At 59.3% G+C, this 23,628-nt stretch overlaps 1 protein-coding gene and 1 long non-coding RNA gene across 10 annotated transcripts in view; one reads left to right on the forward strand and one right to left on the reverse strand.

Annotated features, from left to right (window-relative positions):
* The window catches only part of HDAC5 (histone deacetylase 5), a 34,768-nt gene extending 11,584 nt beyond the window's left edge, over window positions 1–23,184 (reverse strand). For 2 of the 9 annotated variants that reach the window (XM_027099035.1, XM_027099034.1), the window contains exon 1: window positions 10,511–11,029. In XM_027099035.1, coding sequence (XP_026954836.1) covers window positions 10,511–10,661 — 151 coding nt within the window. In that variant the 5' untranslated portion in view covers window positions 10,662–11,029. Of the gene's footprint in view, window positions 1–6,086; window positions 6,190–10,510; window positions 11,032–14,801; window positions 14,847–17,423; window positions 17,635–23,034 lie in introns of those variants that run through there. The other 7 variants (XM_027099038.1, XM_027099037.1, XM_027099041.1 and 4 more) reach the window with 7 other exon arrangements.
* On the forward strand, window positions 13,913–15,165 carry LOC113615947 (uncharacterized). The gene is made up of 3 exons (XR_003431163.1): window positions 13,913–14,693; window positions 14,856–14,934; window positions 15,025–15,165. It is a non-coding gene; the product is annotated as an uncharacterized LOC113615947 (long non-coding RNA).
* Window positions 23,185–23,628: the final 444 nt, after the last annotated feature.

The following is a 23,628-nucleotide window of genomic DNA, read 5'->3' on the forward strand; positions in this document are numbered from 1 at the left end:
GCCCACGCACTGCAATGAAGAGTAGCCCCTGCTCACCGCAACTAGAGAAAGCTCGCATGCAGCAACGAAGACCCAACGCAGCCAAAATTAAATAAATAAATTTATTAAAAAAGGAAAAAAGAGAAAAAAAAAAAAAAAAAAAAAGGAAAAAAGAGAGAAAACATGCATAAGCAAAGCAGGGTACCTGGAAGATCACGAGTGTTCAACGAAGAATATCGTCATTGATAGTTAAGGCCACTGAGCATTTTATGTGAGTTACTTTAGTGATAAAGAAATTGAGGTTTAGAGAGGTGTAAGTAACGTGACCAAAGACATACAGCCAGGTGATCAATGAACCAAGATGTGATTCCAAACCCTATACTTTTTTTGTTTGTTTGTTTGTTTGTGGTACGCGGGCATCTCACTGTTGTGGCCTCTCCCGTCGCGGAGCACAGGCTCCGGACGCGCAGGCTCAGCGGCCATGGCTCACGGGCCCAGCCTCTCCGCGGCATGTGGGATCTTCCCAGACCGGGGCACGAACCTGTGTCCCCTGCATCGGCAGGCGGACTCTCAACCAATGCGCCACCAGGGAAGCCCCAAATCCTATACTTTTAACCACCATCCTTCCTGTGCCTCCTCCCCCACCTCTCAACACCACACAATCCCCGCCAAGAGGCCTATATACTACAGGAGAAACCGAGGCACAGACGTTAGTTCTAGAACTAACGTGGCTAGTAGCCAGGGACCTCACTAAGCCCAGGAGAGGCCTGTGGAGAGCCTCTGGCATCCCTATCTGTTCCCCTTTTCTCTGCCCCACACTCAGCTAGGGCAGATGGGGCAGGCAAGAGAGGCTATGGGAATACGGGGTGGGGTGGGAGCAGGAGACCGCAGGAAAAGGGGGGGTGCAGGGCTGCACCAAACCAGGGACAGGAGGGGGCTGGGAGTCAGACTCGCTTCCTTTGCTGGATTATCTCCTTTCAACAGTTTTATTGTAATTACCCTGAAAATGCCGCTATATATAGAGTGAGCCAAACAGCAGCTGTGCCTGGGGGGAGGGGGGAAAGAGAGAGAGAATGGGCGGGCAGGCGCAGGGAGGAGGTGGGAGGAGGAGACAGGAAAGGAAAGGGAATCAGACAGGAAGAAGGGTAATGGCAGGGGGGGCTGGCTGGAGCCAAGGCAGAGATCTCAGAACTCCAGTCCCAGGGAGAACCCGCGGGGAAAGGAAAAAGGGGTGGAGGGACCTGCTGGGTCCCAAGACCTTGCGTCCAGGCCCCCATGTGGACCATGGACCAAAGGGCCCCAGGAAGTGGCAAAAGATTCCAATGGGTTTATGGGAAAGATGGGTCTCGACCTCTTGATCCCTGTATACTGTCCTCTGGTCACTGAATGTCACTCTCCACCACTGCCCTACGGTTGCCAGGGCAACTGGGCAAACACCACACCAGCAGGGAGCCCCAAGCCCAGCCCACACCCCACAAAGCCTCCTGACGCCTGCAGGAAAGGGAAGGCAAGCTACCCACTGCCTGGAAAGGAGGAAGTGAGAGAGGCAGGGCCAGACCGTCTTGTTTCTTTTCCACTTCTTTCTCCAAAGACAGCCCTCACTTTCCCCACTCCAGCCCAGGGAGGCCACAGGGAGCTGGGCAGACTTTCCGGTGGCAAGGAGGCCCACTCCAGCCCAGGCCTGCAGAAGGAAAGACCCCACCATCCTGATGGCTGCCGGTGTCCCCTGCCCTCGCGAGCAGGCCTCTGCCCAGGCCCCCACTGCCATCTCTTATCAGGAGTGGAGAGGGAGCCGGGAGGGGGGCTAAGGGCTGAGCTAAGAAAGGCTCCCACACCCACTGCAGTCTGTGAGCCTGGATCTCTCCAGGGACCCTGCACTGAACAAGTGTCCCCCCAAGGCAGGGACAAGGCCTGCTGAAGGCCAAGGCCATGCTACCCTCATGGCTGAACATGGCTCCTGGGACCCATTGGAGATGGGAGAGGGAAGGTGGCCTGAGCAGAGTTATCTTTCATGCTCCCCATTAGCCCTTCTTCCCCCAGCACTGCCGGGCACATTCCTCTGTGGTTTGCCCGCCAGCCACACTGACGACTCTGCGGCCACAAGGCCAGAGCCACATCTGCAGGAGTGGCCAGATGTGACCAGGAGGGTGGGGTTACACACACACACACACTCACTCACTTTCCCTCCTAACCCATGTCCTGCCCCAGCACCAGGAGGAAAGGCCCTGGGAAACTACAGAGGCCCTTTCTGGAGGTGGCCGGCCCTGTCCAGGGTGCAAAAGTAGGGTGGCAGCAAGGACCCAGCAGCCAGCCTCAGGTGTCCCCAGCCCTGGAAACACTCAGCAAGGTCCCGGGCTGGCCGCAGTGTTATCTGTTCCTAGGCGAGGCTGGCTTGGCCCACGGCACTCTGATCACTCAGCCAAGGTGGACAGGCTTCAACCTGCCGCTCCCGGCAGTGCCGGGGCTGTGGGAGCCGGATGCCAGCCCGCCCGCCCGCCCAGGGAAGGGCAGGGGTCCAAGTGCTCCTGGCTCCCAGCAGATAACCCTGCTTGGGCTGGAACTGCCGCCAGCAATGCTGGCTTCCCTTGCAGGAGCCCTGCAGAGAGGGCACGGGCTCAGGCGAGGGGACTCTCCCACCAGGGCTCCTGCACAGCCGCTGCCACCGCGGCAGAGATGCTAGGTCCTGTGCTGCAGTGGCAGCCTCAGTCCCATTGGTATGCAGGTGGCGGGGCGGCCGGCAGGCTCTGCCACACAGCCTTGTTCCCACACAAGCAGGAAGCACGAGCGACTGGGAATATTAATCTGCAGGCCCTGTGGGGCCTGGACAGGATGCAGCAGCCCGTGGGTCTGCAGGTAGTAGCCCAGCTCCATCCAAGATGGAAGGGGCTGCGGCTGGACAGCTGGAGTCAGGGAAAGGGTGGGGGGAGGCACAGAGCCCCCCAAATGCAGTTTTCTGGGCATGACACCTAGAGTGTGGCTGGCCTTGCTCCCCCTCGAGGATCTGTGCCCTCTGCAAGCTTAGCATGAGCAGAGCAGGTGGTAGTGGCTGCCTTGAGAACCAAGCACCTGGAAGGGGAAATGGGAGTGTCATGATAGGAGGAGGCTCTTGACCGCCTCCTGGTGGACTGAGAAAGGTGGCAGGACCTCTGGAAAGGGAAGAAAGTAGATGGAGGACAGGCTGGGGACTCTGGCCAGCAAAGGCCTGGGAAGGGGTCACATGGGAGGGCACGGCATCCTACCCCAGGCCTCCTCCTGACAGAGAGCTGCAGAAGTGGAGAGGAAGCCGGTAACTGACCCAGGGACCTCCTGCAGAGGCAGACAGAGGGTTCAGGTCTGCCCGCTCCATACTCCTCCCCTTCCGGGGACTCTGACCCTGCCTCCTGGGAGCTGTGGCCTTAGGAACTGGCAGCAAGAGCATCCTGTCCTCCAGCCTTCGGAAGGACTAACCAACACTGCCTCCCCGGAGAAGCCCCGGCCCAGGCAGCTGGGTAGGCAGCCATCAGAAGGGCCCCGCACACACCAGGCTCTGGCTTAGAGCAGACCACTCTGCCCAGCTCATGGGTACTACTGAGCAGCGCCAGCGATACTTTAGTGACACTTCCTTCCCATCTAGCTGGGCCTCCGATCTCTCCATGAGCCCCACTGCCCCATCAGCCCAGCGGGGGCTCCCACAGCAGATTCTCTGGGCAGTACAGCCAGGGATATCCTGCCGCCCCGGGGGGGGGGGGGGGCGGGGGGGGGGGGAGGGTGACGCAGGTGCTGACAGGGTAACCTCTGGGATGACTGCCAGCACAGACTTAGACTAAAAAGAGAGTGTCCAGGCAAAGGGACACTGCCCCCCGAGCAGACAAGGGGTTCTAGGACACCAAGAGCAGGTTTCTAGCAGCACCTTTGGGAAAAGGGTTCAAAATAAAAACCAAGGTCAAGCCTTCCTCCTGCTCTGAACACAGCACAGGCCATGCCCCAGCTCCCAGCCTTCTCTTGGAGAAGTCACCAACTCCAGTATCCCTGTGACCCAAACCCTAGCAGCAAGGAAATGGTACCTTGAGTTCCCCCTGGAGAAGCACCGGAGTGGGTAGACTGACCTGGCAGACCTAAGAAGCTTAACAATTGGCTCTAAAAAGACCCTGCTCCCAGAAGCCACCAGCCACAGAAGGCTGGGGGGAGGAGGGGAGCCAGGGTACACAGAGTTTGAGGGAGGGGTGTATTAAGCGGTTTGGAATGTCTACACAGGATGAAAACGAGGCCTCTGCAGATAAGCCCTGGATCTGAAGAGCTACCCCCAACAACAAGAGCGAAGAGGGAGAAAGGGGAGGGACCATCTGCTTCAGCTGCCTCGTGTCACAGACAAGGAAACCAAGCCTCTCAGGGACTCAAACCCAGGTGTCCTGGCTCCCAGCTCAGGCGGGCTCCGTCTGAACACTAACCTATGCAGTGCTAACTCCAGTGCGGGGCATCCTGGGTGCTCAGCAAGAGCCAGCCTGGCCCCTCTGGAGAGGCAGCAGGCTGGCAGCCCACCCTAGAGGGCAGTGCCTTCCACCAGCACCCAGGCCCTCCGGAGCTCCCTCAGCAGTCTGGGGTGTCAGCAGCTTCCTTAAATGTCAAATGACCTCGTTCTGTTCCTCTGGAGAATGGGAAAAGGCTCTTGTCCCCTTGCTGGCCTTGAGGGATTTTGGAAGGAGGCAGGGAACAGCATTTCACACTCCTCCCCATGACGCCGATGACCCCTCCCCACCAAGGACGGTTTCCCATGATCTATTTCTGGGCTCTTACGTGACTAGGGAGGCCAATTTAGGCTCGACAGGTTCTACCACAACGCAGACAGTATTTCCACATGTGCGAGCTGGGGATGACGCTCACCTAGCAATTTTCCCAACTCCCCATGCAGCGCAAGCCAACACACATCACGTAATTGGTTAAGAGCGAGGGCTCTGGAATAAGAGAACACCAGGGTTCAAGTCGGCCTCTGCCACTTCCCAGGGCAAGACACCAAGCCCCTCCTTGTGCTGCGTGCGGGCATCTGTGAAATGGGAGGAAGAACAGCACCCACCTCCCAGAGCTGCTAGGGCTCCGGAGAGATAACACGTGCAGTGGGGCTTGGCGCAGAGCCTGGGAAAATCTCAGGAGGCCCTAGTAGAGGCTATTAATGGCTGACATTTGTGTGTGTCCTGGACCCCTCTGGCGGTCTAGTGAAGCCTAAGCCCTCTTAGCGCTCTCATTTCAGACCGTCCCAAGGTCACTCTGTGGTCCTGTCCCAATCAAAGCCCTTCCAGTGGGCCCCACACAAGCTGGAGCAGCCGGCAGCTGGATCCCAGCGCAGGAGGAGGCATCCCTGGGGAGAGCCTCCTCCCGATGGCAGCTCTTCCTAGCCTGTCTCTCCGGCCTCCCCTGCCTTGTTAGCTCCAAGAAGGGCCACCCTGTCCTCTGAGGCTCAGCCCACAGTGGTGGGATCCCTCAGTCCCTTAAAAGGATCCCTCAGTCCCTTAACACAGGTGAACACAAGCTTTGGTCCCTGCTCTGGGGCCCCAGCTCCCGGCAGTCAGAAAGCCTTTCCAGGTATCTAACTTCGCTGTGCCTGCTGCAGGCAACACCCCTCTCCCCAGGACCATTCTACATCCACCTGGGGCCAGGACTCGGGTGACCCGAAGCCCCTCTTAGGCGGAAGCAACGTGAAACTGATGTCAAAGACTTAGAATGTCACTGAAGGGAGTGCCAGCCGGATCAGCCACTCAACTCCCCCAGCTGACAGAGGAGGAAAGCAAAGCCAGAGATGGAAGAAATTCATCCAAAGTCACCTGGAAAGGAGGCAGAGGAGCCGGGGCTTAACCCTGGGTCTTCTGGTTCTCTCTTGCCTCCCACCAAAACCCAGGAGAAATCTTGAAGGCTATTCCTGAACTTAATGACAGCAGGGAGACAAACTCCGTATGAAGGATCCAGGGATCTAGATGGGAGACCTGGTTGGCCCCAGAACCCCAGAGCCAGGAGTGCAGGGGAAAAGGGGGCCAAGTGAACGGAACCCCCAGAAACCTTGAGGTAGACTGTGCCTCTCAAGGACCTTAAGCTTAAGGGATGCAGAGCCCTGGCGGAAGGCACAAAGCATCTCTCACCGGCAAAAACAGAGTTAGTCACTGGTCTTGAGCAGCTCTCTGGAGGAGAAGCAGACTCACTTCTCCCAGCCCAGCCATTTCCAGGAAACACGTGGGCACTGAGCTAGAGGCAATTAAAAGGCACACTAACCATTCAAAGTCTGCAGATGTCGCTGGGACTGCTCGCTCCACACCTGGGGTGGACAGCAGGGGCTCCAGGGCAGGAGCTCTGCCTGCACTACTCCCCGAACACAGCCCAGCCCAGAGCGTCCAGCAGAGCGCCCTGTCCCCCTGGCCACTTGTCATAATCCCCTGCCCCGCTGGGATTTAGACACCTGCTCCCCAGTGTCTTAAGACATCCTCTGTCTCCAGACTGCCAGGCTGCTGGGAGCTGGATTTGAATCTGACTGAGGCAACAGCCTCCCTCCCTCTGCAGCTGGCCTTCTCCCAAGAGTCCCAAAGCCCATCGAGGCCTTCTAGGGAGACGGGTGACATCCACGGGCAGGCTGCTAGGCCCCATGACCCCTGTCCATAGGACCCCTGCCCATACTCCAAGCATGGTCTGAGCCTACTCACATCAAAATCATCTGAGATGTGTTAAAAATGCTGGTTCCTGGGCTGCCCTACGGAATCCGAACCTTGGGGTGGGGGGGTAAGGCTTGGGAATCCTAATTTTAATAGCTCCCCTCGGTAACTCTGTGGCAACGGAAAGTTTGAGAACTACTTTCTCACAGTGTCCCCCGCTGGCGGCATTTCTGCTGCCAACCTGACAGCTGTTACAGCTGTGTGCGTGGACACGGTTAATCTGATTTCCTGTCTGGCAGCTGTGCAGCAGGGAAGGGACAGCTGAGGGTCTCAAAAACAAGAAGAGGGGATGGGGTAGGGGGGGATGGGGGCAGGGGAGGCTGTCTGAATGGGACAGGGTGTTCAACTTTGTTCCTGAGCCCGCTTCTCCCGCCTTGGGCCGAAATCCCTACAGGGAGGGAAACAGCAGATCCAGCGGCCCCCAGTATTGGTAGAAAACAGTCTCCTCCCAGAAACCTCAGGAGCCCCCCAAGACCAGAATGGTCTCTCTTGTCGAGGAGCACAAACTTTGGAAGCAACAAAGGCAGACCCACCACATAAGGTTGTGCAGGCTGTGTACTGCACAAGGGCACCCAACTGAAGGGGCAAGTTGGGGGCTGAAGTCTAGCCCATGCTCCCAGTGCTAAGCCATGCACTCTGGCTTGAGGATACAGCCACCTGGAAGAAGGGCCGCCTTTAAGACATTTGTACAGGGAAGCTCTTGTATGGGTTAGACGTCGCCCTACACAAAGCCCTGAGTCGGAAGCCCAGCCATCATTTACTCTGGGACCTCGCGCAAGTTCCTTAACTTCTCAGATCCTCCTCAATTGTAAAACATAGCTATTAATACCTTTCCGAGGGAGATAAGGTAAGGAAAGCACCCTAATACCCATCATTTAGTAGATTATAATATTAATTCCCCTCCCACCCCAGTCTCGCACTTCCGACCTACCCACACCCCTATGCCTACACACCCACCTACCTAGCCAAGCTTGGAATGGTATGAAGAACGTGAATAAGAATATCCAGGGGGAAACCTCAATACCAAAACCAAACCCCAAGGCACTTCCATAGCATCCCTTCCTGGCATAAGCGGGATTCACACCCTCCCTCACTGGGGAAAGAAGACTCCTCCTCCACGCCTGCTTTTAACATCCTACACGTTGCCCAAGCAGCAGCGCGCTGCCCAGTCCAGGCCAGAAGGAAATCCAAGGCCCAACAGAAGGGAGGCAGGGGATCCCCCAGCACCGCATCCCTGGGAAACCCTCACCAGAGTTCAAGCTCCTGGGCTCCCCGAGCCGGGACCGAGCCTGTACGAGAGGGGTGTCCACTGTGTGCTGGGCTGTTGCGGGAGGAGCCAGGCAGAGACCCCATCTATCAAGGAAGACCTGACGGCACTAGCAGAAGCTGTGTTTTGTCCCCGTCCTCAAGCAGGAACAGAGGCGAGCACCCCACATCCTTCGTGGGCTCGCCTGCCAAGACTCTGGCTCACCCACCAGGGCAACTTACCATATCTGTCTATTCACCTAGAGGGCCAAGCCCCAGAATAGAGCCCAGGAATCCTGCTGTGAACCCTGGATGCCAGTCCCCTCAAGCAACATTCATTCATCCATGTGCCAGGCACTGTGCTAAGTGCGCACAAGACAGTCCAGAGAGCCAAGGATGCCCCTAAAATAGGGCTCCAAAGACTTACTGCTGGAGCGGGCGGAGAGTTCGGGGCAGACACCCACCGTGGAAAGCCCCTTTTCCACAAACCCTCCGGCTGGGGAGGCCTGGCAACACACACGGCCCAAGAAGCGTCCCTGGACACCTGCCTTTTTAGCCACAGGCTTTTGCATCCTGTCTGGAGACTGATCAAGAGATGGAGAGAGGGGGGGGGGGGGGAGGGTGGGGGGGGGAACACCAGGCTGCCTGGCCCTCATGGCCGTGTTTATCCGGGGTGGATTTTTTTTTAACCCAAAGGTTAAAGCGTTTCTATTTGAAACATCTATTTACATTCCAGAGTCCAAAAAAAAAAAACAAGGCAGCCGAGCTCCAGGCCTATATCTGTCCCCAGCCGCGTCACAGACACAGCATCAGAGCTGCGCAGGGGGAACATTCTTAGCCCTCTCCCCGAGCCGCTGAGGTGACTCACGCCTCCCTCCTGCCAGCATGGACCACGCCACCGCTCAGAAGGCTAGGCAGCGTGCATGTGTCGGGGTGGGGGGTGGGGGGAGGGACTGGCTGGGGGGTGGTCTATGCAGGGACAGGGAGCCTTAGGGAAGTGATGGGATCAGCAGGGTTCCAGCCTGCAAGGACTCTGGGGCCCAACTAGAAAGAGGATGAGAGAACGTGCTGAGGAGGAAACTTCAGGCCAAGCGCCAACTGCTTCTGGGAGGCAAGGGGCAGTGGGGACAGGAGGGGTGGGCTGCTATGGCATCTGCCGAATGGGGCAGAAGCACCCCCCAGGCATATGCTCTGCACAGTCAGCCCTTTGCTTGGCAAGGGACCACCTTGACTCCCAGAGGCTTCAGGATAGGAGCGAGCAGGCGGGTCTTTAGCTAGAGCTGTGAGCTCCACTAGACCAGGGCTAGAACGGCCCTCTGCGTTTACACCCCTCCCAGGGGACTGTGCAGAGACTCTGCACGGCTGGCCCCAAGGTTCCACCCCCCCCCCATCCCAGGGGCCTGCACGGGCACTCTCAGGGCTGGTCCCCAGGGTTATGCCGAGACCTTAGGAGACTACATGGGCATCCCTGCTCAGGCAGACAGTAGGCTTGGTTTGAAGGCTTTTCCAAATGTTCCCCAAACCTCCATCCTCTCACACATCCCAGTCCAGCTGCAACCTTATCCCTGGACAGCTTAGAGTCAAATCACTGGCACTTACACAGGCACACGGCTCCCACCTTCCAGTTCAAAGCCTGGGACCCACACCCACATATCCAGAGGCAAAGACTCCTCACACATACACACAGACGCCCACACCCAAGTGCCAAGCCACTGCCAGGAGGGGCCAAGCGGGCATGGGTCCAGCAGGCCCCTCCCTAGAGGAAGCATCTTGTGGTGCCGGCCTGGTGGGGAGGCTGTGCCAGGAAGGCCTGATGCTGCCAACAGGTTCCTGGGAGGGAGGGAAGGAGTGGCCCGGCTCTGGGGGACGCCACCCCCAGCCGAGAGCCAAAAAGGTCCCCGCTGAGAAGGTGGGAGGGCTAGGGAGTCCTCAAGCCCTGTGAGCCTGAGTAACATTCCTTCATCCTCACGGGCTGAGGATAAACCAAAGCTTGGGGGGAGGAGAGGTACGGGGGAGCCAGAAGCCAAGGCCCCCAACATCCCAGCTGCCGGCCTCTGCCTACCTCCACCACAACTGCATCAAGCCTCCTCCCCAGGTGTGTGATTCCCAGGGCACTCCTGACCGGGCACCGGCAGAAATCACTGCACTGGACCCTCTGACCCTAAGAACCCAGCCAGAGGAGTGGGGGTAGCCTTTATTCTTATGGACACTCGGGCCGTGGGTTCCTCCCTTGTCCAGACCCGGGGAGCAGACAGCCTGGAGGCAGGTCACTGACCCACTTCCTCCCCTCTGACCATGGTGCCAACTAGGCCAGGATCCTCTAGTAATCCACAGCCCCCAGCAGCTGATGTCGACCCTGCCTGAGGCCAAAGGGACTCGAAGAGATGCAGCAGAGTGCAGCTGGAGGGCATGGTGGGAGGGCAGGTTTTGGCCCAGGGAGAGCAGGGAAGCCCATCCCGGTAAGCACACCTCCTCTGACTGCACACATCCTCAACAAAGACCTCCAGGAAGATCCAAGCAGGACCCCATCTGGGTGAGACTTGGAGCCAGACGCTCAGCCCCAGAAACAAGGATGCCCAATGGCAGAGGGCAGGCGGGGACACCGAGGCACTTACCTGCCACAGGGAGGCCATGTAGAGGGGTCCGAGGCAGGATTTCCAAGGATGGTTCCCGGCCTGGCATCCCATCTGCTGAGAAACAGGATTCCGTCTCATAGATGGTCTGCAGCATCTCCACAAGCCCCTGAGCCTTGGGCACCAGCAGCATGCCCGGCAGGGGGCCGCCTGAGGCGGGAGCCGGCCAAAGGGAAGGTGGCTGGGCGGGGCCCTCGCTGCTCAGGGGCTCCCTCAGGCCACTGCTGCTGGGACCCGCGCTGCGGGGAGGTGCCTCATCCGGCCTGGGCACTGCAGGCGGCAGGAAGAGCCAGGAGCCCCGGAGCCACAGGCCCAGCTCCCTGCTAGAGGGGCATCCAACCACTGGCCCTTCCAGAGCTCCCAGAAGCGGGTATGGCTGAGCACTCAGGGGACAGGAAGGGGAGCTGAGCAGGCAGGCGGGCTCTCTGCGTTCCCTCCCAGCCCTGGGTGACAGCTCTGGGCCTGGCTCCCTGCTCCTCCTTCCCGAATGAGCCGCCGGCAGCTGGCAGGAGACTGAAATAGCAGTTGGGGGAGGGCCCTGTCTATAAATAGGTGGAGCATGCTCAGGGAGCCGCCGGCCGGCTGCCAGGAGCCCGGGCCTGGCAGAGGCCCCGAGTGGGGGAGGGGGAGGCGCGTTCCACCCCAGGAGGAAGCGCCAGGCAGGGGGATGGGGACAGGGGAGGGCCTGCATTCAGGGCCAACGCCACAGAGCCGGGTGGCCAGAGCCTGCGCTGGGGAAGGGCACACGCTGGAATACCCACGCATCTGGGAGCAGCTCTGGCGCTGCTCTTGGCAGGCGAGGGGCTAGAGACCAAAAAGCCAGATTTCCTCCTCTATCTGCCCTCTTGCCATCCAGAGCAAGTAAAGGAGCTGGAAGGGTCTGGGAGAGGGTGGCAGACAGGGCCACCTGGCCTAAACTTGCATCTTCCCTGGAGTCCCTCTAACAGCCGATGGATGGGAGTTGATTTAATTTCTGCCCTCTTTCCGAGCTGGGGGGTGGCTCCCCCACCCCCTCAACCAGCAGGGAGACCCCCGAGCAGCAGCTAAAGGGCAGCTCCCTCCTACCCATTAGGGGTGTCACCTCCAGAGGCTGCTCGGCTTCCTTCCAGGGGGCAGGGAGACTCTTCCTGGACGGGCCTCACCCCACCCAGGGAAGGGCACCTGGGAGCACCTGCCCGTTCTCAGAGCACAGGTAGCTCTTCCTGTGGCAGTGTGCCAGGTGTAATGCTAAGAGCAGCACATACATCACCTCGTTTATTCTGCACGATGACCTCAGAAGAGAGGTGCAGACGGGGAAACCGAGGCACAGAGAGATGAAGTCGCTCACCCTAGGTCATACAGCTGTTTCAGTGGTAGGTCTGGGATGTCTGAAGTTCAAGTCTGAGCTCTAACCACCACAGCCCACTGCCTCCTGCACAGGGAGCACACGAAGCTGCCCCAGGGTTTCCATTAACAGGTATAATGACCCCCAGTTCCCAGGCAGGAAGAGACTTGAGGTTGGAGCCCCTTCAGGAAGAGTCAAGGGGCTGCCAGCATCCAGCCCTTCCCCACCAGCCAGCAGCCCCAGGCCTGGCAGAGCAGCCCCGGCTCCTGGGGCCCTGCTGGCACCTAAGGCTAGAGCGCCATGAGGACTGGTGACACCCGCCTACCCAGCCCACTGCTGGCCCATCCCTCCTCCTGAGGTTGTGCCTCCCACTTGGCCCCCTGACCTCACTGGAGCCTTTTAATAGCCTGGTTATTCCTGGGTCTGTGTCCCCCTCCCCCTTCCTGACGTCACAGTGGCTATTTTGGAGCCCCCTCCTGGCCCCCTTTGCCCCCAACTCTAGGCATGGAGCCAGGGACACCTGTCCTCTCCCTGGACTGGATGACCTCACCCTCCTGTCGGGAGCCCAGGAGGAGCTGGCCAACCAAGGTCACAGTAGCTGTGGCTCCCGCCAGCTGGGGATGGCAAAGGGGCCTCCTGCCCTCAGGTGGGGGGATCACGTGGATGGGTAAGGGGCAGAGGTGGGCTTTCCCAGGCCCTAGACTGGCTGGCAAGATGTATGTTGAGGGAGTTGGAGGTCAACAGGAACGAAAACAAAGCTCTGGAGCCTCAGCTTCTCAGCCAGGGCAGACTCCAGAAAACTGGTGATGGAGCAATGCTCCCCACAGGGCTCTGGAGTCGGTGGACATTTCAGGGTAGGTCTGGGGACTTTGCTCAGCACCCCTTGCCCTAATCTCATCCTAGCCAACCAGGCTCTCTCAAGAGCAAGGGAAGGGAAGGTCAAGGTCTCCTTAACAGGTGACAGGCAGCAGACTCAACGGAACCCAGAAAGCTGGGGGCAGCAGCCCCTCCCAGCCAGGACTCCACCCACCCACGCTGAAAGCAACCAGAAGGGCTGGCTAGCCCTGTCCTGACTCTCTCTGCCTGCCCCAGGCACAGGAGAGTATGGTAGGGCAGCCCTGTTCTGGAAGAGAGGAAATCATCAGTTACAGTGACTCAAAAGCAGGGGCGCCAGAACGTGGAGCAGTCAGAAACCTAAGGAAACACAACTCCCTGTTTAGGAAAGCTGGGAGCACCCAGGAGACTGGGCACCCAGAGGTGGCCAGAGCTGGGGACTCGGGGCAGTTCCCAGCACTACTATGACTTCCAGTAACAGCTTGAAGTGGGAAGTGAAGTGTCAGACACAGCCAGACAATCCTCAGTGTAGTTCCCAGAATCCTCCAGGGGAAGAAGACAGGAGGCCTGGGATGGGGACAAGTGTCTTTTTTTTTCTTCGGAGATTCAAGTCATGCAACAAAGTCTTCCTAATGTCTAACCGCAATCCTTCTCGCTTCATAGCCCCTCTCCTTCTGGTTCACGTCTCTTCTCCATCCCCACGCATCTAGCTCTCCCATGTGTCATCCCACAAACCTTACAGAGCACCTGCAAAGCGCGGGTTACAGGAGCCTCAGTAGGAACAGGCACCGACCCCTCCCTGGTGCCGCGATGACCTTGCTCACTCTGCTCCCGCCCCTGAAGGCTGGGCTCAGGCCTCCTAACCCTCTAAACCTGGAGGAGGAGAACCTAATGTGGCTCCTTCAGCTCTCGAAGGCTCCCACTTCCTGGGCTCAAGAGGCTGGAGTGGGGGCCTGACCGAAAAGAAGAAAGCAAAGTCTGCTCTGTGCACAGTAGAAAAGCCAAGGGCTGGTCGGGGAGCACCTCAGATGGAGTGTGGGTGCCAGCTGCCCTGGGGTCCTGGAGATACAGGGCCTGCCTGCCCTCCGGTTCTCTCCTGCCCTCGCAGCCCAGTCATGCTGGAGCCCGTCAGCATCGCCCAGGAGCTGCCATGCGCCAGGTCCCATGCTAGGTGCTGGCTGAACCCTCTCATTTGAGACCAAGTCTGGGAAAAATGTGAACACCTACTTTGGCATCTTGCACATCCCCTCAGGGTTGACCCTGCCTCCTCCGGACGTCCCATGCTAAGCCTTCAATCCCTCTGGAATGATGGGACAGGGGAGGGGAGAGTGGGGCAGATCCTGATCTACAGTGAGCACAGAGGTGTGCCAGGGGGGCATCTAAGTGGAGAAGGGACACCAGAGTCCACTTCCCAGACCCCCCGCCCCACGCTGACTCTGACCCACTTTCTCCGCCTTCCCTGGGGGCTCAGAGGCAGAGCCCAAGGCTGGGAGGCGGGACGCCGAGGTTCCTGGCTCCACCCCACGCCTATGCCCCAGTTTCTCTGGTCACCCAGAAAGGAGGGGGCAGCCAGGAAAGGGAAGGAGAGAAAGTGTGCAGCGAGCTGGGAGGTGCTGGGCAAGCAGGTGTTGTCATGAAGCTTCTCTCCCTCCCAAGCTGGGGCTAAGGAACCTGGCCACCTTCTCTCCTGGGGCCCTGTCGCCCCACAGACTGGCTCGAGCCTCACCCTTGCCCTCTCCTCTGGGCAACAGCATGGAGGACAGGGCGGGGACCAGAGTGGGCCCAGGCTGGCCAGGGGCACAGTCTGTCAGTCCTTCAGTCCCACTAAGGGGAGCAGAAATGAAAATAAAGCCTCGCTCCTCAAGTCCCCTGTTGCCTGAAGAGAAGCCAGCCCCCGGTAGTGGCCTCCGCAGGGAAGCGGGCAGCCCATCAGCGGCTCTGCCTGTACTCCCGAGACTGCAGGAGAGGCAAATCAGGTCAAACGCTGGCCCTCGGCCCGGCCCAGAGGTAACTGGATCAGCTCCCACTCCCCGGGGAGCACGGGCGAGCCCCAGAAGTAAATCTCTCCAAATCTCTACCTGCCACCCCTCACCCGGAATGTGCTCTCTTACTAACTTGTTTGCTATGAAGGCCGGGATGGACCATCTTCTATTTTTCTTTTCCAAACAGGGAAGTTCCTGCACTGAGAGAAATGGAGGGAAACTGCCCCTCACCCAGGCCTGCCGTTCTGCGCCCTAAGGAGAGAGAAGTGAGTCTCGGGACGGGGTGGGAGGTGTTCAGGGGCCGGGGCACCCAGGCGCCGGGTACTAACCATTCTCATCCCTACCTCTATCCCCAGCCCCACAGCCTCATACTCTTCCTGGGGCGCCCTGTGAGGTATCTACCCGGGATGTGGACATCCAGCTACAATTCGTGGTTTCATTTGACTTCCATGGAGTCCAAGCATGTGGTTTCCAGGTTTCTGCCAGGCGCCGGACACCCGCAGCCCCAGCCCAGATGCCACCCTGAGCTCTGGGAATGGCAAATGCTGGGCCCCTCGAAGGGGGAGGCTGTGTGGAGGCTGGCCCTCTCCCTGGGCCAGAGCAGCTGGAACTCCACAAGCGGGAGAGCCAGGCCCGGAGCCCCGGGAAAACTCGGTGGGAAAGACTTCAGGGCGCTGCCCTGAACAATGACGACGATCCCAGCTCTGAGGTCTGGCCACAGTCCTAAAACCAGCTTCCCAATCTCCGGCCCCCTCTCTTTCTCCCTCCTTCCTGAACACGAGAAGACGGCATCTCCCCCTGCTGGGGGGAGCGGGAAAGCCAGCCAGGAGGCACGGCCAATTCCATAGGCCCCACTCTGGAGGCCCCTCCTGGCCCAGCTCAGCGCAGATGGATACCTCCAGCCCCTGCCAGCCCTGGCACCAGTGGCTACAAGGGGGGACTCGGACCACCTGCATGTGGAAAGGCAACCCACTGACCTGATCTATCTGAGGCTGATTACCTCAGCCTTTCACTGTAAGGGAAGAAAATCCCAAAGCTGGAAGACGTCCTCCCCAAGCCACCAATGGATGCCTCTGGGAGGCTCCTGTTCCCTTGGCCAAGGGTTAGACCCCAGGCCCGGTGTGACTGGAAGTGGCTCCTGGACAGGTCAGCATAGTAGCTCAGAGGAAGGGAGCGGTTGGCATCCCTGCCGGGCACAACTGACCCTGCAAGGGGCAGTGTCCAGCTGAGATGGCCGAGGGGCTGATGAGAACCCACCAGGCCTCTCCTTCCCTTCGCCAGCCCCACCTCAGAGGAGGAAGCAGGAAGTCAGGGCAGCCCCCCTCCAGCACCAGAGTCACACAGACCTCTCCACGTCTAACACCTGGCACAGCCCCTGCAGGGGGAATGGAGGCAGGCAGAGGCGGGAGGACCTGAGGGGGAGCCACAGACCCTGCAGGAGGGGGCCCATCGGCAAAGCTGACCTGGTAAGTCTCAGGAGCCCAGCCTCCTCCAGCTGGCTCTCTACTCTCTCTGTGCCCGGGGTATGTCATGCTGGAAAGGGAAAGGGGAGGGGGCACAGCCTTGACCAAAGCCAAGCAATCCCGCCAGCTTCGGCTTCCCTGAATCGAATCTGCTGGAAGCCCTGGGGCCGTGGTCAGGGCCACAGGTCACCAGCAGGGGATCCTCACAACAGGAAGCATGAGATTCAGCACAGTGACAAGGACAGGGAACGAGAGGCGAAGGGGCCTGCATGCCTCCCTGCTGCTGCTTCAGTACCATCCTGCAAGTGGGTTCTGGTCTCTAGGTCCTAGTTTCCCTATCTCTAAAGAAGGAGAAATAGCTCCCACCCTTACAGAAAAAGATGTTAAGTGACCGGATGGCCTGTGTGTGGGGGGGTTAAAGTTGAGCAAGATGGACTCTGATCCTTTAAGTCTATGCAGAAGGAGACAGCCAAGGAGGGAAGGCAGTTATTACTCTGACCACGCTGACCCAAGACCCCCCTGTGACACTCCTGAGGGTCCAGCTCAGGCCATTTGGACACATCCTCACGGGCACGAACCCAGACCCACCCGTTCACAAAGCTGCCTGGAGTCCCACCCCTAGACTATTTCTGGAAGCACCAGGCAGGCTCCCACGAGCAGAGGGGAATAAGAAACCTCAGAGACCCCGAATTAGGACTCTCCCATGTCCAGGGCATGTCTACTGGACTCAAAGGAGAGAGCCGAGTCTCCTCCGCCAACATGTCACTGCACGCCCACCCCAATACCACATATCCCAACATAGGCTAAGGCTGAAAAGCTCCGGTAAGAATAAAGTATGGAACACAGAGAAACACTCCACCAGGAAGAGGACACCACCACAGAAAAGGAAGCTGGACGTTCAGCTATCACAGGGACCTTCTTCCAACATCATCCCCGCACCGCCTGCAGAGGTTCAGGGGCACACATTCCCCTCAGCCCTGCCTGTCTTGGTGAACAGGGCAGGGTGGCACGGAATTGAAGGCCCCCGAGTTGAGAGGGCAGGCCTGGGGACAGAGTTGAACCCATGCCCTCCCAGGGCCAGGCTGGACCGTCAACCCATCAGTCTCAGGTCTACCCCATGGTCAATCACTTTGGGTTTGCCTCTGTCCTTTTCTCACGATGCTTCTCCACTCCTCACCCCTTGTTCCCTTACGGCTCAGACCCTGAAGGGCAGCTGGCCTGGGCTGGATACCCATACAGCCCATTACATCCAAAGCCACCCCAGGTGCCTTCTCCAGCCTCCCAGCTCTTACCCGACTCGGTGGGAGAGTTCATGCCGGCTCTGGGCCCACAGGAAGCTGGCGTTGGGGGCTGGGACGGGAGGGGGTGGAGCTGCGGTGATGTCAAGAGAGACAGACGATAACAGACAGACGGACGGGACAGGAGCCCGGGGCCGCTGTGCCTCTAACGCCCATCCGAGGCCATCCTTCGGGGCGAGGCAGTCAGGCACTCAGAACGGCATCCCTGGGGAGAGATGGAGCAGGGTTAGAGGTCCCCAACTCTGGAATCTGAGAGTCGAAGGAGACCTTGGAGCTTGTCAGTTACACCTAGGGAAGAGAAGGAGGGCCACGGGCCCAGGGGCACAGAACTGGACCAGACCCTGGTTTCTCCTCTTTCTAACTGGTGAGGACGTCAGCCGTCAAGGGAAGGGAAATGGCTACAGTAGCCACAACAAAATTCTTTTTTAGGTGACAATGTCCACTGCCAGGTGGGGAGACCTCACAGACTCCCAAGGGTGCCTGACGTGGGAGATGGTGCTCACCAAAGGAGAAAGTGCAGGGAAAGTGCTTCTGAACTCTGTCCAGGGCAGCGGGGAGACGCAGGGCTGACCTGGAGCCCCTCGCAGAACTTAAGGGAGAGACTGGTATCCCAGCCCCAGCAGCCTGAGGTGGGACTCTCATCTTCTCCCTACTCCCTGATCCTTGTGCCACCCAACTCTGGAAACGTGATGTGCTTCTGTCTTGGTCTCCCCCATTCAACAACAGGTCAGAAAAAAGAGAGCAACAATTGCTTTTCCTCTACCCATTAACCATGCTGTTTCCAAGAATTTCGAAAGACAGAGACGTTCATCCCACATCCGGTGCCCTCTGGACTGGGGGTCCAAGGCCCAAGCCCAGGGCCTTGTGTGTGTTGTATAGGTTGTGCCCTGTGCAACGAGGTCTGAAATCCAGCCTTTGCTCTGCCTGCCAAGCTACACAGGCTAAATCCACCCAGAATAAGGGACACCATTTTCCAGTTTGTACAAAGGCACCAAAAGGCCCAGCAGTACACCTGCTGAGGCCAATACAGTAAGAGAGGATGTCCCCGTATTGCAGGACCATGAGTTTGCCAACCTGTCCCCACCTCTCCAGCTCCCCACCTCGCTCCAGCCCCACAGCTAGTCCTCAAGCCTCAGACACTACATACGCACCCACCTGGGCCCATCCCTAAACAGTCCACGATCCACCCTAGACACGATCTCATTCGTTTTCTTCCAGATGAAGGCAGGCCCTCCAACACCCAGTGAAATCGAGGTAGCTGGAAGCGATCGATGAGGCTGAGATTTAAACCCTAACTCTGCTCCCCAAACTAGGAAGAGACACTCAGCTCCAGCCCAGGACAGCCCACCTCCTGGCAGGATAAATTCTCGGTAAGCTCTGCATTCTCAAGGATCGCCAGGCGTGGGGTCCATTTGGAGCCGAGGAGCGCAGGAGTCAGCCACGGCAGGGACACAGGAACATACACACAGACATGCACACATGTGTGCCATGCACAGAGTAGGAAGACCTCAAGTCCTCCTAGGCCTGCTGCCCCCTAGGTTTGGACTCTGTAGCTGGAGAAAGGTGCACTCCGATGGGGAGGTGGGAGGAGGCAGAGAGAAGGGGCTGAATTGCTCCCAGAAGGTACAGGTGTGGGGCAAGGACAAAAGAGGCTGCGCAGGACTGGGGCCAAGCTCAGGAAGGCGGCAGGTGGGCTTGTTGGTGCCCTGGCAGGGCCCGCGTGGGCAGACAGCTCAGCCCATGCCCACCCCGGGGCTGGCGTCCAGCCCTGCTCACACCCTTTCCCATGGGCTGGGGAACACAGGTTCAGAAATTCCCACAATTCCCAGCAGCCCAAGTGCCCCAGCCCATCTCCTTAGTGAAAGGAACCTCCACAACAGGGCACTCAGGAGGGGCAGAGCCTCCGTGGTACACAATCTGCGTTAAGATCTGCCCTGAGCCCCCATCTTCCTCACCCCCTGGGGAGAAGAGGAAGGGAGGGGCTCCTAGAACTCCCAAGGGGCTCAGGACTCTGTTAGGCTGCACTCCTGCCCACCCTGCAGGATGCAGCAGGACCCCGGACCCCCATCCACCTGTGGAGAGTGTCTGCCAACACCCCCATCAAGCCTCCCTGGGAAACAAAGCAGCATTCACGGTCTAATCAGGACAGACAGGACAGGTGTAGATTTTGGACTAAGGAGGGCCATGCAAGGGGAAAGGGCAGGTTTACGGTTAAAACCTGAGCTGTTGGGTGCCTCCTCGGCCAGAGAAACTCACTGCTGACCATTTGTTGTAGGAAGGTCTTGGTGGGCAGTCAGGGACCAAGGGCTGTGTGGCTCCTGGCACTTTGCTGCCAAACCAGTGAGCAGCCTGGCTTCCGTGACATCCCAAGTAGGCAGACCCCAGGGCCCTGGCCCCATCCCCTGAGAACTCTCTTTTCCAGTCAGACCTCTGGCCCACTCCAGGATCCAAACCCACTTCCCACCTCCAGCCAGGACGGCAGGTAACCTGCTGCATCTCACCCTACAAGCTCATGGCTAAGCCGGGGGAGGAAAGGCAAAAACCCTAGGGGAATATCCTGCGCTCCATTCACGAGCAATAAAAGCTCTGGCAGAGGGTGGCAGGAGAAGGGCAGACAAGTGAGGGACATGAGGAGGACGCAACGCCTCAAAGGCCAGAAGTTCACAGTGCTGCCCTGCAGGTATCTTGTCCCTCAAGGAAGCTGAACTCCAGCACCACCAGGTAGCCGCTCTGCCAACACACCAGCTCCAGCCCTGCTAGAGGCAGGCCCAAGTCCTGAGCACTGAGGCTGGGGACCTGTTCCCAGGTCAAGGCAGCCAGGTGAGCTGTCTGAACCCAATCCTGTGAGCCTGAGACTGCTCACGATATGAGATGTGCCCCCAAAGACGTCATCAGAAAGCTACGAGCCCAGACATCCCATCCCAAGGCACAAAGGAACTCTCATCTTGACCCCTCCTGACCGTGGCCACGGCTGATCGCTTTCCCCAGCCTCCAAAAGCTTCCATCGCCGTGTGCCTTCCCCCAAGCTGGCCCACCAGAAGCCTTCAGACATCAGAGCCAGGACGGATGGCTGACTTGGATGTCCAGGGCCCAAACTAACGGAGGGGGGAGGGCAACAGGGGAGGAAAAAAGGCACCAGGCTGACAAATTCATTTTTGCAATCGGCCCATCTCTGTTTGTCTGCTCAGACGCAGCTCCAGGCATCTGCACAAGCCAGATGGACGAGGCTGCTATTTCTAGAAAAAGAAAAAGGGTGGGGGGGGGGGGGGAGAGGGGAGGGAGGGGCAAGACGGAGGCAAAGGGCAGAAGACCGGGTCTGTTTGCCCTAAAACCTCACGCAGAACGGTACCCCCTCACCAGCACGACCAGACAGAGTCCCCATCCAAGAAACGGCTGGGGCCGAGGCTGGGGTGAGGTGGGGTGGGGGAGAAGAAAGGCAGAGAAAGTTTAATTAGCCAAAGTCGGCTACAATAGGCCCCCTCACGGGCTGCATCAGGTTTTCATTCATGAGCAAGCAACAGTGCTCCAAAAATGCCAAGAACCGCACCCCCTCGCCGTCTCTCCCCCACCCCCCACCAACAGGAGTGCGTCCTCCAGCAGGCTGGCTGAGCCTGATGCCATGTTCCAGACATCCCTCCTCAAAGGGATGTGAGTAGGAAGAATTAATTATTAAAGAGCAGCTGGTACTTCGGCACCAACTGCACTCCCCCCAGCTCCTATAGCTGATGCCCCCTCCCCCCTGCAGAAACACAAACTCCCCGCCCCACACCACCCCCCCCCCAGCCCCAGCCCCCATTTCTAAACACACAGCTAAGATGCCACCCCTAGGGAAGGGAATGCAAACCTTTGTCTCTGCAGCTACTTAGAGTGGGTGGGGCATGTGATAGTGCTGCTCTCCCCCCCCCCCCAGATTACTCCATCCAGCCACAGAGGAGGATATATTGGGAAGGGGAGGCTGGCACGGAGCTAACATGTCCTCCATCCTTGCCCCCAAGTAAACTGCACCTGGTATGTCTCTCTGGCCCCTGGCAGGCATACATTCCCGGCATACAGTGGAGACGCTAGGGGCCCACCCCTCTAACTCAGAGACGCCCACCCTGCCTTGTCTGGACATAGCCCAGATCCAAGTCCAAGGGGAGACAGAGCAAAGAGAAGATTCAAGAGAAGGGGCAGGAGGCAAACTAAGGGCTCCCCAAGCTTTGTGTTTAAGAGGAAGAGGAAGGAAGGAAGACTGAAATGAAGAAGCAGGCAGCCCCCAACATGGCTCACCCACCATCCCCAGCCCAGCCCAGCCCAGCCCAGCGCCTAAACAGCCAGCATAGGCTCAGGGCCCCTGTTGCCTGGAACTCGAACTGAGGACCCTCCCTGCCTACATCCTCTGAACCTGAGGAGGCCCAGGGCAGGACCCAGCTCCAGGCTCCAGTCCTGCAAAGCAGTCTGGTCATGGGTCCTTCTGGCTAAGACTCCTGATCTCCCACCCCCTGCCGCCTTTTGTTCCTATGGTCTGCTCCATCCTTCCCTCCCAGTTGGACCCTGAACCCAGTCACCACCATCATCACCCCCAGTCGCCAAAGCTCATTCCAGGCCCCAGAAGCACAGTGGTCACTGTCAGAGCGGTGGGTCTCTTGAGCACCCCCAAGAGCAACTGCAGCTGCTACCCTTCCTCTTTAGGGACACACCTCATCTCAGAAGGCCAACGGGGGATATCAGGTGGTCACCTCCTCCCCCAAACGGGGTGCTCCCACCTTCCCCTCTTCTCTCCCCACAACCAGATTCCCAGATTAATTACTTATCACCCAGCCAATTCTCATCTTCCCCAGGGGCCCAGGGAAGGGTGGGGTGGGGAAGCAGCCTACCCAAGTTAAAAGGCACAGGCAGTGTCCCTCTCTCTGTGAGATACAGACCCAGGATGAAAAATGGGGGGCCTCCACCCCAGACAAGAAGGGGGGCAGCTTTCATCTCCTAGCTCTCTCTCTCTGGCTCCAGGGTGTCAGACGGGAGAAGAGGGTGGGAACAAACGCAGTAACGCCTCACGGGGGAGGGGGTGAGAATAATGGGAGAGAGAAGTGAGGTGGGCCCGCAGGCCCCCTCCTCAAGCACGGATGCCAAGGACACAAAACCAAGGATGCGTTCCGAGGTACGGCTAGAAGCGCTGTGGGTGGGCAGCGCCCCTCATCTCAGAGTACCAAGAAAGGGTGTCCAGCGAAGAGGGCTTTGCACAGAAACCGGGTGCAGGGCTCAAAACGCCCTGCAACGCACCACGCGCCTCCCGGGAGAGGGCAAATCAGACATCCCCGGCCGGTCTCCCGGCCATCTGGGGGTGTAGGTAGCGGGAAGACGGGCCCCTCCCTTACCTGCAGGGAAGGCGCCCCTGCCTGGGAGGGGCGGGGAGGGGCGCGCGCAGTAACCCAGAGGCCCGGCTACCGGCTGGCGATGCTCCCGGGGGGCGCCTACTGGCACCCGGGCGCCGGGAGGGAGGAAGGGGGGCGCGGAGCGCGACGCGCGCTCGGGGAGCCCGCGGGCAGCGACGGCGGGAGGAGGGGGCGCCGCGTCGAGTCCGGGGAGCCTGGGGGAGATGGGATCGGGGCTGGTGGGGCGCGCTCACCCCCTGCGGCTCGAGCTCCGGCTTCGCGGGCGGCGGCGGCAGCAGCGGCGGCGGCAGCAGCGGCAGCACCTCCTCGACGGCTCCTCCATCTTTGCGGCGGCTCCTCCGGCTCCGCTCGCCGCCGCCACCAACAACAACATTCGAGACGTCACTGCCGTCACGTGACTCGACCCGGAGCTAAAAATAGACCCAGACCACCCCCCCACACACACCCCCACCCCCAGCTTCAGCCACCAGCAACCCCTCCCCTCCTTCTTGGCCCTCCCCGCCGGGCGGGGCCAACAGCGCCACCGTGACAGCTTCTAAAAGGGCCAGTACCCAGCAAAGAGTTGGGCTGGGGAGGGGGAGGAAGGCAAGGGATCGGAGCCCTGGGAGTAGTGGTTGAAGGAGCCCTGGGAGTAGCGGTTGAAGGAGCGCTGCAGGCTTACGGGCCTGGCTGCTGGGGGCTCGGCGTTTGGGATGCACGATTTTCCTGCCTGAGCTTCCTCCACTTCCTTTTCAAACCGTGGATGGTGCAATCGTTGCCTGCCTAAGCGGCTCCCTAACACGCCCTCCCGCGGTGGGGGAGGGGAACTGGGGATGGATTCCTAGGGG

The sequence above is a fragment of the Aethalodelphis obliquidens genome, unplaced genomic scaffold (genome assembly GCF_003676395.1).
Source record: "Aethalodelphis obliquidens isolate GAN/ISIS:26980383/991018 unplaced genomic scaffold, ASM367639v1 scaffold126, whole genome shotgun sequence".
NCBI classification, from domain to species: Eukaryota; Metazoa; Chordata; class Mammalia; order Artiodactyla; family Delphinidae; genus Aethalodelphis; species Aethalodelphis obliquidens.